Consider the following 12567-nt stretch of genomic DNA (forward strand, 5'->3'; position numbering starts at 1 on the left):
TGCAAGAATAGAGTTTTCTTCCAGGTACTCGGATAGCTGTTTATTGACTCTCTTTTCCATAAGTTTGGCGATCATTGGCAGATTGGCTATTGGGCGGAAGTTGGCTGGATCTGTGGTCGGTAAGTTCGGTTTTTTTAGTAAAGGTTTGAGAATAGCTAGTTTAAGTTGGTCAGGAACTAGACCTTGGGAAAGAGAACAATTAATGATGTCTGCAAGTGGCTTTGATATGGTGTTCCTTATTGCGATGAGAAGGTTGGTTGGAATTGTGTCTAATGGATGAGAGGACGGTTTCATTTTCTTGAGAATGTTTTCTATCTCAAGAGCTGATGTAGTCTCGAAAGATTCCAGAGTCGTATTTAATTGAGGTGGGGTAGAGAGCGGGAGTGGGGGAGATGAACTAGATGATGAGAGAGGGCCAATCAATTTATCAATTTTTTCCTTGAAATAATCAGCTAGTTCAGAGGATTTGTTGAGCGCTTGATCATCAGGGATAGTAGGAGGGGATGGTTTAGTGAGGGCTGAAACGTAAGAGAATAGTGCTTTTGAATCAAAAATGAAATGATGCATTTTTTTCGAGAAGAAATCTCTCTTTGTTCTAAGTATGGTGATCCTGTAGGCATTGAGGGAGGTTTTATACATAGCTAATGTAGTGGGAGATGGGTTTTTCCTCCATGTGTGTTCTTTATTTCTTAGCTCTTGTTTAAGCAGCTTAAGTTCTGGGGAGAACCAGGGTTTCCTGTTATCTGGCGAGGGTTGTACAACTTTTGTGATGGAAGGGCAGGTTAGGTCTGCAATCTTTTTGGTGATGTTGCACCATGAGGTGGTGGCAGTAGTTGCATTAGAAAGATCGAGTTGAGATAAATCATTAGAGAGCTGGTTGATGAGAAGGTCTGAAGAACAAGGTTTTCTGTATTGAATAGTGGTTTTTGGAAACGAAAGAGGAAGGTGTTCTGAAAGCTTGAGGGTCGTGCTGATGATTTGATGATCCGTCCAAGGCACAGGTGAACATGAGATTGTAGATGGGAGTGAGATGCATTGATTGATAAAAATAAGGTCCAGAGTGTGACCTGCTTTGTGTGTAGGTTTTTAATAATTTGTGAGAATCCCATATAGCTGAGAGCCGATAGTAGGGTAACGCAGTTTGGGGATTGTGGTGAAGCATCAACATGTAAGTTGAAGTCTCCCAATAAAATGGCAGGTATGTCTGGGTTGAAATATTTGGTCGTGAATTCAATGACAGGTGAAGGGTCCGAGTCTAAAGTTCCTGGTGGAGCATAGATTAGGCCAATTTGTAAATGATTAGATTTGAAGACAGAGAGCTCTATGTTTAAAGTAGTATTTGAATGTTGTAATGTTATTCCTAGACCTTTCTTGGCTGCCAGGAGCAGACCTCCTCCTCTTCTTTTAGGTCTAGGGATGGAGAACAAATCATAAAGCTGAATAGGTAATTGGTTTAATAGCACTAAATCTGAGGGTTTCAACCAGGTTTCTGTGATTGCACAGATATCTGGGTTTGCTTCAGTGAGGTAGTCATTTAAGATGTGTGGTTTTTTTTAAAGCGATTGTGCGTTAAATAGAGTTAAAGATAGAAGAGAGAGGCCTAGGAATTGTGTGATTGGTGAGATAATTATTGGGATTAGCCTTTGATGACGGTTGTAATGTTGTGGGAGAGGTTTAGTTTGAGGTTTACGTTGTTTCCTGATGATTGGAATGAAGTGTGAACTATTGAAAAAGTGGTGATGTATGGGGATTGGGAATCCAGGTAGCATATTGATCTGATTGTATGGTAGAGAGTATTGATAGATTGCTAAAAGAAGCTAAAAAGAATGTAAGACAGATTAGAATGAGTAGTATGAAATGTTGGATGTTAATTAGAGGGAATTGAAAGTCAGTAATAGTGTGGAAGTTGATTATTGGTTACAGCTGAGAGATTACTGGAGAAGATGGAAGGGTAGGATGAATTCTGATGATTGTAGGCTGTGTGCTGATCGAAGATATGGGCTGGTAAGATGATGCAAGATGTGCGTTAGAAGAGGCTGGACTTGATCAGGAGGCAGTTGGTGAAAGTCAGAAGAAAACACTATGGTGTCTGGATCCTTGTCCTGTGATGCTATTAGGAAAAATTTGTATTCCAAATGAAAATGAATGCCCAGAATCGCTTCCTGTCTCCTCTGCACGAGTTACCTGGATTGGAGCTGGAAACCTATAGACTTGAAAGGCGAAACAGGTTTATACCCAGAGAACAAGGGGAACTTTAAGTAGAAGTTGGATCAGTTCTGTTCTGTCCTCAGAGGCTGCACGAAGGGGTGCACAAAGGGGCAAAACACAACAAAGTTTTTGGACTCTCCTACAGAGGTTTGCTGCTACTTGGAGCAGGTGGGGGAAGCAGGACCGATGAGGAATCAGCAGTTGACCTCATCTTTTATTTATTTATTTTTTATATACCGACATTGTCTAACATACCCACACCTGAATGTAAACTGATGTGATATTTCCCTATCCCGAGAGGGATTACAATCTAAGTTCGTACCTGAGGCAATGGAGGGTAAAGTGCCTTGCCCAAGGTCACAAGGAGCGACAGTGGGACTTGAACCCTGGTCTCCTGGTTCATAGCTAGGCTACTCCTCCTGCTCCTTGGTGAGATACTTGAATTTTGACTGTTTCTCTGCTTGTTTGTTGTTTTTCCCATAGTGTTCTTTTCACTATAATTTTTTGCATTTTGTGTTATCTTTTTTCCTGAGAGACTGTAATCTTTCTGTTTTTGGCTGCCTGGGGGTAGTTGTGGCCTGTGTTCGGGTTAGCAGAAACTGGGTGATTCTGGCAGGGGTTTGGATTGGGTGGGGGGAGGGGTGGGGTGGGGATTATGTCCATTGCATTTTCTATTTCTTGTTGGGCTTTGGAGATGACAGGAGCTTTCTGGGAAGGGGGGGGGGTGCAAGTCTGGGGGGCTGGATGGGGTTCTGCCCTCTCTGATTTGAATGTGTTCTTTTCTCAATCATACGTGACCGTTGTGGCCATTGCTGTTTCATTCATTTATTACCTGATTGGGAACAGTGCACTTCTGCTCCTATTGACTGCCCCACCTTTCTTCCTTCCTGCTCCTGTGCTTTTAATATTTTTGGTAAGCGTAGTGAAGTCGGTTGTGCTTTTTTGCGCATGTGGGAGTAAGGGCAGGAGCCTTAACAATGTGTGCCCCAGCAATACCCCTGTGGTTCGTGAGGGGATTTTCCTGGTTTTTGGGGTTTTTTTCATTTTTTACTTGACTTTTCTCACACCGATGCTTGCGCTGTTCCCAGTCTGGAGGTGGCGGGTCATATGGCTGTGCCTCCATCAGTTTTCCGGGTCTTTGCAATGTATGCCATATGGGGATAGGTTGATCTTTCACTTTCATTCTCTTTTTCAGGTTGTTAACCATGCTTTTTTTCCCCTCTTTATATGATTGGTATTGTTGCTTACCTCTTTTCCGGTCCATATGGGGCCTCTGGTTTAGGTTGGGTTTTTCTGAAGGGGACTAGGCAGAGGAGGTTGGAAGGCCACGGAGGTGTGGGCTCTTGGGTGGTTTTGTTTGTTTTTTTCCTTGTCCTAGTGTTTCTGGGGGGTAATGCCCTAGTTTAAGTCTGGGTACTTTGGATGAGGGTTGCTGTTGCAGCTTGTGGGGTCCACCCCTTAGATCCTGATTTATTTCCCATCTGAAGGGTTTTGGATCCAGGGGGAAGGGCTGGGGGTTACTGTTCCAGTTGGGGCTTCTTATGGTTGCCCTGTTAGGTTGGGATGTTTGGGACAGTGGGATGGGCTTAAGGCTTTTCAGTGGATTTCTGTTTCGTTGGGGGGTTGGGGGGGGGGGAATAAACAGGCATATGGGTTGCAGGTTCTTCTTACAATTTCACATCTTAGATTTTCCTAGCGGGGGTGACTCTGCTGTAAGTGTTGGCTTTTTTTTCCCTATAGGTTCTGTTGGGTCTGTTTTTCATGGGTCTGATGCTTGGGTCTAGTGGCTCTTCCCAGGTACTACATTTTTGCTCCTTTGGGGATAGTGCCATGACCAACAAAGTTACATGCCTCCCCTTCAATGTTAGAGGCATTTCTTCCCCAATTAAACAAAAGCATATTTTACAGCTAGCCAGCAAAATAAAGCCTCAATTGTCTTATTGCAAGAGACGCATTTGACTAATCAGGAGCATGAAAAGTTAAAGGTGGGATGGGTTGGCGCTGTGTACCTTAATGATTATATTATTATAAACACTGTTTTGGTCACTCTTGTAGCCACTGTCAGTATAGTACATTGTGGCATTCCTGAATATCGTAACATCTCAGAAATACTATATATATATATAGCATGCTTGCATATTAAATAGGGTAATTTGGAGAAGTTTTTACTTTTTTAAAGAAAACATTTACAGATAGAAATTTTTAAACCCAAATTATTTGAAAACCCCATCATTTTCATAGAAAATTTTAGTTCTCTTGAATTGTGCCATATTGACAGCTCTAGAAGCTTAAGTTGTCCATTTATCCAGAGAATACGTAAAGTGCAGGCTGCAGCAGTGCAATTTTCCTACTCACTGTCCTGCTAATATGCTTCAGTTTTACTCTGTAGGAGCCATGTCTAGTGGAGTGTAGGTCATTTAGTCTTTGCTCTCAATTCTGGGAATGAAAAAAATGACAAATAGTAACTGTTTTTGTATTGGCAGTTTGTGCTAGTAACTTAACTGAGACTAATGCCAGTTTTCACACAGACCAACAAAGCAACTCTGATTGTAGTGTCTTTCAACCAATGTCAACGTGAGCAAGCGTTGTTGGTGGTGATCTAGAGACAAAAGATTTTTGGAACCCTATATAAATTTTGAGTCATGCAGTTCCTTTAATATCCCACAGTTAGAAAACTTAAAATGCCTAAACTATCTGAGATATGTAACTCTAATGAAGTGAGGATATTTTTAAGATGCAGTAACACATAAAAGGCTTTAATTGTAAGCTTAAAATCTGTGTATTCTGGTTGGGTACATTACATACCTTGTCAGATGCTGTGCCCCAGTTTTCAGAAGATGTGTTCAGTGAATCGATAAGCAAATCAAATTCTTAATTTGTATCATAATGTATAATAGAAAAGATATAAACAAGTAACTTGAAGTTTCAGATTGACATGTTCCTCTTGCAGGTCACTTCAGTAGAAAAGTTAGGCTTTTTCCTGTGTTCATTTGAATATGCACAATAAAACTACTGTCTTGCTTTCTTTTTTAGTGTGTGTTAAAACTACAGAGAACTGTGTAATTCACAATAAACTGGACTTAATGGGTGCCACTAAATGCTTCAATATGCCAACATTTTCTTCTGGCAATTTGATATTAGGACCAATGGTGGAGAAAAGCCTTCAGTATGTGTATCTTGATACTGTAGTAAGTATATTTTGCCAAAGCACTCAACATTTCTTTGCATTATGAAATATTAAATTGTTTGTAAGTAGATGTTTTATACATGATTAATAAAACAGGAAATTAATAATGGATTAAAACTGAAGCAAAACTAAAGGGGGTCATTTACTAAGCATTTTTCCCATAGAGACAGAATGGAAGAAAAGTTTTAGTAAATCAGGCCCTTAGATTGTATAATCAAAAAAGCAAACAAAAAGGTTAAGAATTATTAGGAAGAGAATGGTGAATAAAAAGGAAAAAGTCACCTTCCCGAACACTCTCTCTCTCTCTCTCATGCACACACACACACACACAGGCTTCCCACTTCCATGTTCTATCTTACATATACAGGCTTCTCACTCTCATGCTGTGTCTCACACACACCCAGGTTTCTCACTCCTATGCTAGCTCTCTCCACATGCAAAGGCTTTTCATTCTCATAATCACTTTTTCCCCGTACGTACCCGAATCTGTCCAGACCGTGGGTTGAGCCTCCTGTCCAGCAGATGGAGACAGACCCAAACTAAAAGGGTATCCTATATCAGGACAGACCCTAACCTGCAGCCCCTCAGAATTTGTCTGTCTCCAGCAGATGGATCAGCTCAACCTGTGGTTCCCTGATCTTAGCTAGTCAGCCCTTTTTCCTGTTGGGTACTTTTCTTTCTTAAGGATCAAGCAAGTAGTAATTTATTTTGAGTTATAAAAAAAAAAGGGAAATTAGAGACTTGGGCTCTGTCTGTTTTTTTCTATCAGGAGACAGTTCTGTCTCCTGGCTCTTGTGGTGCTTAGGGGGGCTTGGCCCCTTGTGTTTGGCATAGCCTAAGCCCTGTTTTTCCCCAGTGATCTTTTGGTGGGGTGAAACTGGTGGTCCAATCACTCCCCCCTTACCTGGCTGCCTTGGGGCTCAGAGGCTTTTCTTCCCCTGCACTCGGGAGGCATTTTCCCTGTGTCTCAGTTTTTGGGGAAAAAAGAAAGAAAAAGGAATCCAGAAGCCGGCAGTCAGGGTATTGTGAACAGAGGAGCATGCAGGGTTCGTTCCTCTGCCTCCGCTCCTGCCAGCAGCTAAGTTTTTGGAATCAGCTGTTGTTTGCTGAAGATCGCAGCTCTTCTTCACACAGTATGCCGTGATCACATTGCTTGTGGTGAGCCCTCGACGCGCGAAGGGCTCAGCTCTTCATGTTTGCCGGGTGAGGAAGGTCCCACCTCGGCAGCGCTAACAAAACCAGCCCGGGGTTGCGCTTCTCACCACATGGCAAGGCCGTTCCCGGGTTGGCAAACCGTGGGAACGGCGGCCATTTTGGGGGTTTCAGCAGCTCCCGATTCAGGGCTGCTCGGCACTGAGGAGTCAATTTTTGTGGAGTCTCCCCCCGATTTGAGCCCTGTGCGTCCTTAGGATGTGGTCCCTGACCCCCTCCCCCACCCCCCTCCGGCCAGGCTAGGCCCTGTTTTTCATCGGAATTTGTACTTCTTATGCACATATCCTACCTGGCCAGCTTGCAGGAGGAGGAGGACCCTTCCCCAGGTCCCCTACCGGCCAAACTCCCTCGGCCAGCCCCTTCGCCCGCTCCGGAGGTGCAGGGGTCGGTCCGAGTGCCGGGAGTCCCTCCCCTTCCTGATCCTCCGACTCCCCTGATCACTCCGGATCCAAGTATGGATTTGGCAGGGAAGCTCCCCCCCCCACCTGGAAAGGGGATGATCCCCGGGTTCTCCGTATATTTCAGAGGGAGGAATTGGAACCCCTCATTCACTTTGTTCTTCAGGAGTTAGGGTTTGAGGGGCCCCCGGCGGATACTCTGACTGCTGCGCTGCCAAAGCACATGGACCCAGTCCTGGCGGGACTCAGGGCTCCGGCTTCTGCTTTTCCCTTTCTCCCTATGCACAAATTGTTACTGCTTCGGGAATGGGAAGCTCCCAAAGCGGGGCTCCGTGTCGGGAGGGCTATGGACAAGCTTTATCCCCTCCCGGAGGACTGCCTGGACATGCTGAAAATTCCCACAGTGGATTCTTCCGTCTCCGCTGTTACCAAGCACACCACTATTCCAGTGGTGGGTGTGACGGCCTTGAAGGATGTATAGGATCGTAAGCTCGAATTCCATCTTACGTGTATCTTCGAGGTTCTGGCCTTGGGAGTTTGGGCGACTATCTGCAGCAGTCTCATGCAGCGGGCAAGCCTTAGGGGGGTTCAACAATTGCTCGGCACCCAGGACCTCCCGTCTGCAGAGGCGGAGCAGGCTGAATGGTTGGAAGGCGCCATTGCATATGGGGCAGATATGCTGTATGACCTTCTCCGCGTCCAGGCGAAAGCGATGGACTCAGCGGTATCCGCCAGAAGGCTCATCTGGTTGCGCAATTGGTCAGCAGACCCGTCATCCAAGGCACGGTTGGGCACGCTGCCTTTTAAGGGTAAGTTGCTCTTCGGAGAGGACCTTGAGCAGCTTATTAATTCCTTGGGAGAAAACAAGGTCCATAAGCTGCCTGAGGACCTACCGAAACAATCTCAGGCGTTTGTGCCCTCCCGTTCCCAGTTCCGGGGTCAACGTAGATATACTCCTCGAGGGCGAGGTGGCTCCTCTAGAGGTTATTCTTCCTGGTCTCAATCTTGGTCCCAGCCCTTTCGAGGTCGCAGGCTCTTCCGCAAGTGGGCCTCCCAGCGTACCACCCCAAAGCCCACTTCCCAATGAAATTCGGCCGACCCATTCCTCGGTTCCCAATCTAGGTGGTCGTCTCTCCCTGTTTCTCGAGGAATGGGTCAAAATCACGTCGGACCAGTGAGTTCTCGAGATTATCCGAGACTGTTACGCTTTAGAATTTTCTCGAGATCTACCGGACCTCTTCGTAGTCTCTCCTTGCGGTGGACCAAACGCTCACCAGGCTCCTGAGACTGGGCGCCATTGTGTCCCAGTTCCGGAGGAGGAACTTGGCGCAGGCCAGTATTCCATCTACTTTGTAGTGCCAAAGAAAGAAAGGGTGCTTTTTGTCCGATCTTGGACCTCAAGAGGGTCAACTGGGTCCTCGAGGTGCCGCATTTTCGCATGGAGACTCTGAGAGCGGTCGTTGCAGCGGTTCATCCCAGCGAATACTTTGCCTCTCGATCTGACAGAGGCCTACTTACACATTCCGATTCGCCACGACCGTCAGAAGTATCTTCACTTCCACATCCTGAACCAGGATTTTCAGTTCCAGGCATTACCCTTCGGTCTGGCCACCACACACCTTCACCAAGGTCATGGTGGTGGTGGCAGCTGCGAGAAAGAGTCCTGGTCCATCCTTATCTGGATGTCTGGCTCGTGCGGGCCAAGTCGGAGACTCATTGCCCGGCAGGCTGTTGATCGGGTCCTAGCTCTCCTCATCTCTCATGGGTGGATAGTCAACTTTCCCAAAATCAATCTTCAGTCTTCCCAGGTGTTGGAATTTCTGGCAAGGTGTTCCTACCTCGCGCTCGGGCTCTCAAACTTATCGACCAGGTGCGCAATCTTCTCTCGCTTCCGCTTCTGACAGCTTGGGACTACCTCCAGGTTCTGGGATCTATAGCCTCCACCATCAAACTAGTCCCCTGGGCGCATATGCGACCATTACAGAGAGCTTTGCTATCCGCTGGCAGCCGGTGTCGGAACAGTTTCACACGGTTCTCCCGCTTTCGGTCTCTACCATCGCCGACTTGCAATGATGGCTTTCGCTTCATCTTCTGCGAGGAATGCCTCTTCAGACCCCACAGTGGATGGTAGTCACCACGGATGACAGTCTCTCCAGTTGGGGAGCAGTCTGCCAGTCTCAGACCACGCAGGGAGTCTGGACCCCAGGTCAGTCCCGCTGGCACATGAATCAGCTGGAGGCCCGGGCGGTGCGTCTGGCTCTCCCAAGTGTTTCTGCCCCTGATCCACGGTGAGGGTCCTCTCCAACAACTCCACCACGGTCGCTTATATCAACCGGCAGGGGGGCACTCGGAGTCGCCTGGTGGCCCTGGAAGCCAGCTGGCTCTTTGCCTGGGCAGAACGTCATCTGAATTGCCTGGCGGCCTCCCACATAGCAGGCAAGGAAAATGTGCAAGCCGATTTTCTCAGTCGCCAGCGTCTCGATCCAGGAGAGTTGGAACTCTCGGACAAAGCCATGGAGTTGATCATCAGCAAGTGGGGTCCCCCTCACATGGACCTCATGGTGACCTTGCGCAATGCCAAGGCCAACAGATTCTTCAGCTCATGGAGGGAGCACTGTTCGGAGGGAGTGGATGCTCTAGCTCTCCCCTGGCCCGAAGACGTCTTTCTCTACGTGTTTCCTCCGTGGCCTCCGGTGGGAAAAGTTCTCAGGAGAATAGAACTCCACAAGGGGTCAGTTATTCTGGTGGCGCCCGAATGGCCTTGTAGGCTGTGGTTCACGGATCTCGTCAACCTGGCGATGGACAGGCCTCTTCGTCTCGGCCAACTTGCTCATCATCTTCGGCAGGGGCCCGTATTTTTTGACCAGGCAGATCGCTGAAGCGTAAAGGCTATAAGGAGGAAGTTATCTCCACTCTCCTGCGGGCTCGTGAGCAATCTACTTCTTTGGCTTATGTACACGATTGGAAAGTTTTTGAGACCGTCTGTGCGGAATCGGGTGTTTTGGCGCCCTCCGCTCCGATTTTGTTGGTGCTTTCTTTTCACCAGAAGGGTCTCTCCAAGTGTCTCTCCTTCAGTTCGTTGCGCGTGCAAGTGTCCGCTCTCTGCTCTCTCCTCTGTAGAGTAGAAGGTCATACTTTGGCGTCTCATCCGGACGTGGTTTGGTTCTTGGAAGGGTGTCAAGCACTTGCAGCCGCCTGGCCGCTCCACTTGTCCGTCCTGGAGTCTTAATCTCGTCCTTCGGGCTCTCTGTGCGGCTCCACTGGAGCCCATCCGTCGGGCTACGGTAAAGGATCTCACGCTTAATGCGGTTTTCCTCGTTTCTATCTGTTCCGCTCGGCGGGTTTCAGAGATTCAAGCGTTGTCCTGTTGGGAACCTTTTCTGTGTTTTTTCGATTCAGGAATCTCTCTCAAAATGGTTCCTTCCTTCTTGCCAAAGGTCGTTTCCGTTTTTTATGTCAACCAGTCGGTGGAGCTTCCCGTGTTCTCTCCGGCGGATGTTGCAGGTTCTGCTGGTGGTGATCTTCGTCGGCTTGATGTGAAGCACGTGTTACTATGGTACCTCCATGTTACCAATGAGTTTCGGGTCTCCGATCATCTTTTTGTCCTCTGGAGTGGTCCAAATCGGGGCAAATCGGCTTCTAAGACTACTATTGCTCGGTGATTGAAGGAGGCAATTTCCTCGGCCTATCTTTGCCAAGGCTGGGCGGTTCCTGAGGGCGTAAAGGCTCATTCGTTGCATTCTCAAGCTACTTCATGGGCGGAGAGTCAATCGGTTTCTCCGCAAGAAATCTGCAGGGCAGCTACATGGACATCCCTGCATACCTTTGCTTGACACTACCGTCTGGATGTGCAAGCACTGGTTTTTGGTTCCTTTGGTCCGCAGATGCTTCGAACGGGACTGTCTCGATCCCACCCGGTTTAGGGAAGCTTTGGTACTTCCCATGGTCTGGATTGATCCAGGTATGTACTGGGAAAGGAAAATTAGTTCTTACCTGTTAATTTTCGTTCCTGTAGTACCACGGATCAGTCCAGACGCCCTTCCCTGTTTCTTTCATGTCGTCCACTCGAAGCTTTTCCTACAGGTCCCTGGATGACAGTTATCTATCTCTGTCTTCAGGTGTTGATGACCAAGAATATGCAAGAGTGTTCTTATAAAGAGTTCCTTCAATGGTTGTAATTGTTACTCAGTTGAGCTTTCTGGTTACTTGCTTGATCTTCCTCTTCGGGGGTTTTTCTTTGTTCTTACCTGCTTTGACAATGGTTATCCTGAGGGGTTGCAGGGTAGGCTCTGTCCTGATATAGGATACCCTTTCAATTTTGGTCTGTCTCCATCTGCTGGACAGGAGGCTCAACCCATGGTCTGGACTGATCCGTGGTAGTACAGGAACGAAAATTAACAGGTAAGAACTAATTTTCCTCTCTCACACACACACTCCAGTCAACTCCCTGACCAGTCACTTCCATTGTCTCTCCTATATACACACACATCACCTCTCTGACCAGTTTCTGTCAATCACACACATGCTCTTTCTCACACACTTAATTAGATGATCTCAATTAAATGCTCTCACTTACAGGCTCTCAATCACAGTTACACATACATTCTCTCACTTACAGACAGGCTGGCTGGCTCTCTCTCTCACTTCCTGTCGTCCCCCCCCCCCCCTCCGAGCACAAATAGTAGCTGCAGCATCCTCTTCCTCTAGCCCCCGCAGGCCAAGAAAGAAGAATCCTATCTGCCACGGGAGGCTAATTCTGCTGTCTCCATTGCCAATTTCTGGCTGCTTCTGGTTTTGTTCGGGGCCGATGCTGCCGCCACTATCTTTTCGTGTAGCATGGCTCTTTCTTCTTCCCGCGCACCCTACTGCACATCATTTCCTCTTCCGGGCCAGGGGAGCAGGTGCGGGATGAAGAAAAGGCCCAACCGTAGTTGCCAGCTTCCAGTGACACTGCTGCTGTTCCCATCCGGGCTTGAACGTGCTGATAGCCCGGGCGGCAACGGCAGCAATAGAAGATTGTCCGTCTCTCACTCGGTGAAGAAAGAGGAGAGAAGAGCAGCGGGAGACCAGTAGCACGCGACACATCTACCACTGCTTGGCAACACACTGATGTGTCGCGACACACCGGTTGAGAATCGCTGGTATAGAATATAAAACTCTTTGTATTATTCATAAAATATTATATGGGGAAGCAACAGAATGGTTCAGCGCCTCCATCAGACTGCACACACCACAAAGGTATTTACGATCTAGTAATAAAGGCCTACTATCCATTCCAATGGTGCAATCGGCACATTTAACGCAGGTGAGAAATAGAGCAATTTCCATTGCTGGACCTAAAATTTGGAATGCATTACCAGAACTAAGACTACAGCAAAATGTGAAATCATTTAAAAGAGATCTTAAAACTTGGTATTTCGCAGGGCCTATAACGAATATGACCAGGACCAGTAATTGCACAATTGGTGCAGGACAATCGATTTAAACCTGTCTATATTTTTATCCCTCTCTTTTTTGTAATCATTGCCTTGATTTATCTATTTTATTGTATTCTTATGATTA

General features: G+C 47.0%; 1 protein-coding gene across 4 annotated transcripts in view; it reads left to right on the forward strand.

The window, feature by feature from the left end:
* The window catches only part of CENPC (centromere protein C), a 526811-nt gene that overhangs the window by 375453 nt on the left and 138791 nt on the right, over positions 1-12567 (forward strand). For all 4 annotated transcript variants that reach the window (XR_003856588.1, XM_029600831.1, XM_029600842.1 and 1 more), the window contains one exon: positions 5242-5396. Coding sequence is in view for 3 of the 4 variants with exons in the window: in XM_029600831.1 (XP_029456691.1) it covers positions 5242-5396 (155 nt within the window). In the remaining variant the exon portion in view is untranslated. The remainder of the gene's footprint in view (positions 1-5241; positions 5397-12567) is intronic.

This window comes from Rhinatrema bivittatum, chromosome 1 (assembly GCF_901001135.1).
Source record: "Rhinatrema bivittatum chromosome 1, aRhiBiv1.1, whole genome shotgun sequence".
Lineage (NCBI taxonomy): Eukaryota > Metazoa > Chordata > Amphibia > Gymnophiona > Rhinatrematidae > Rhinatrema > Rhinatrema bivittatum.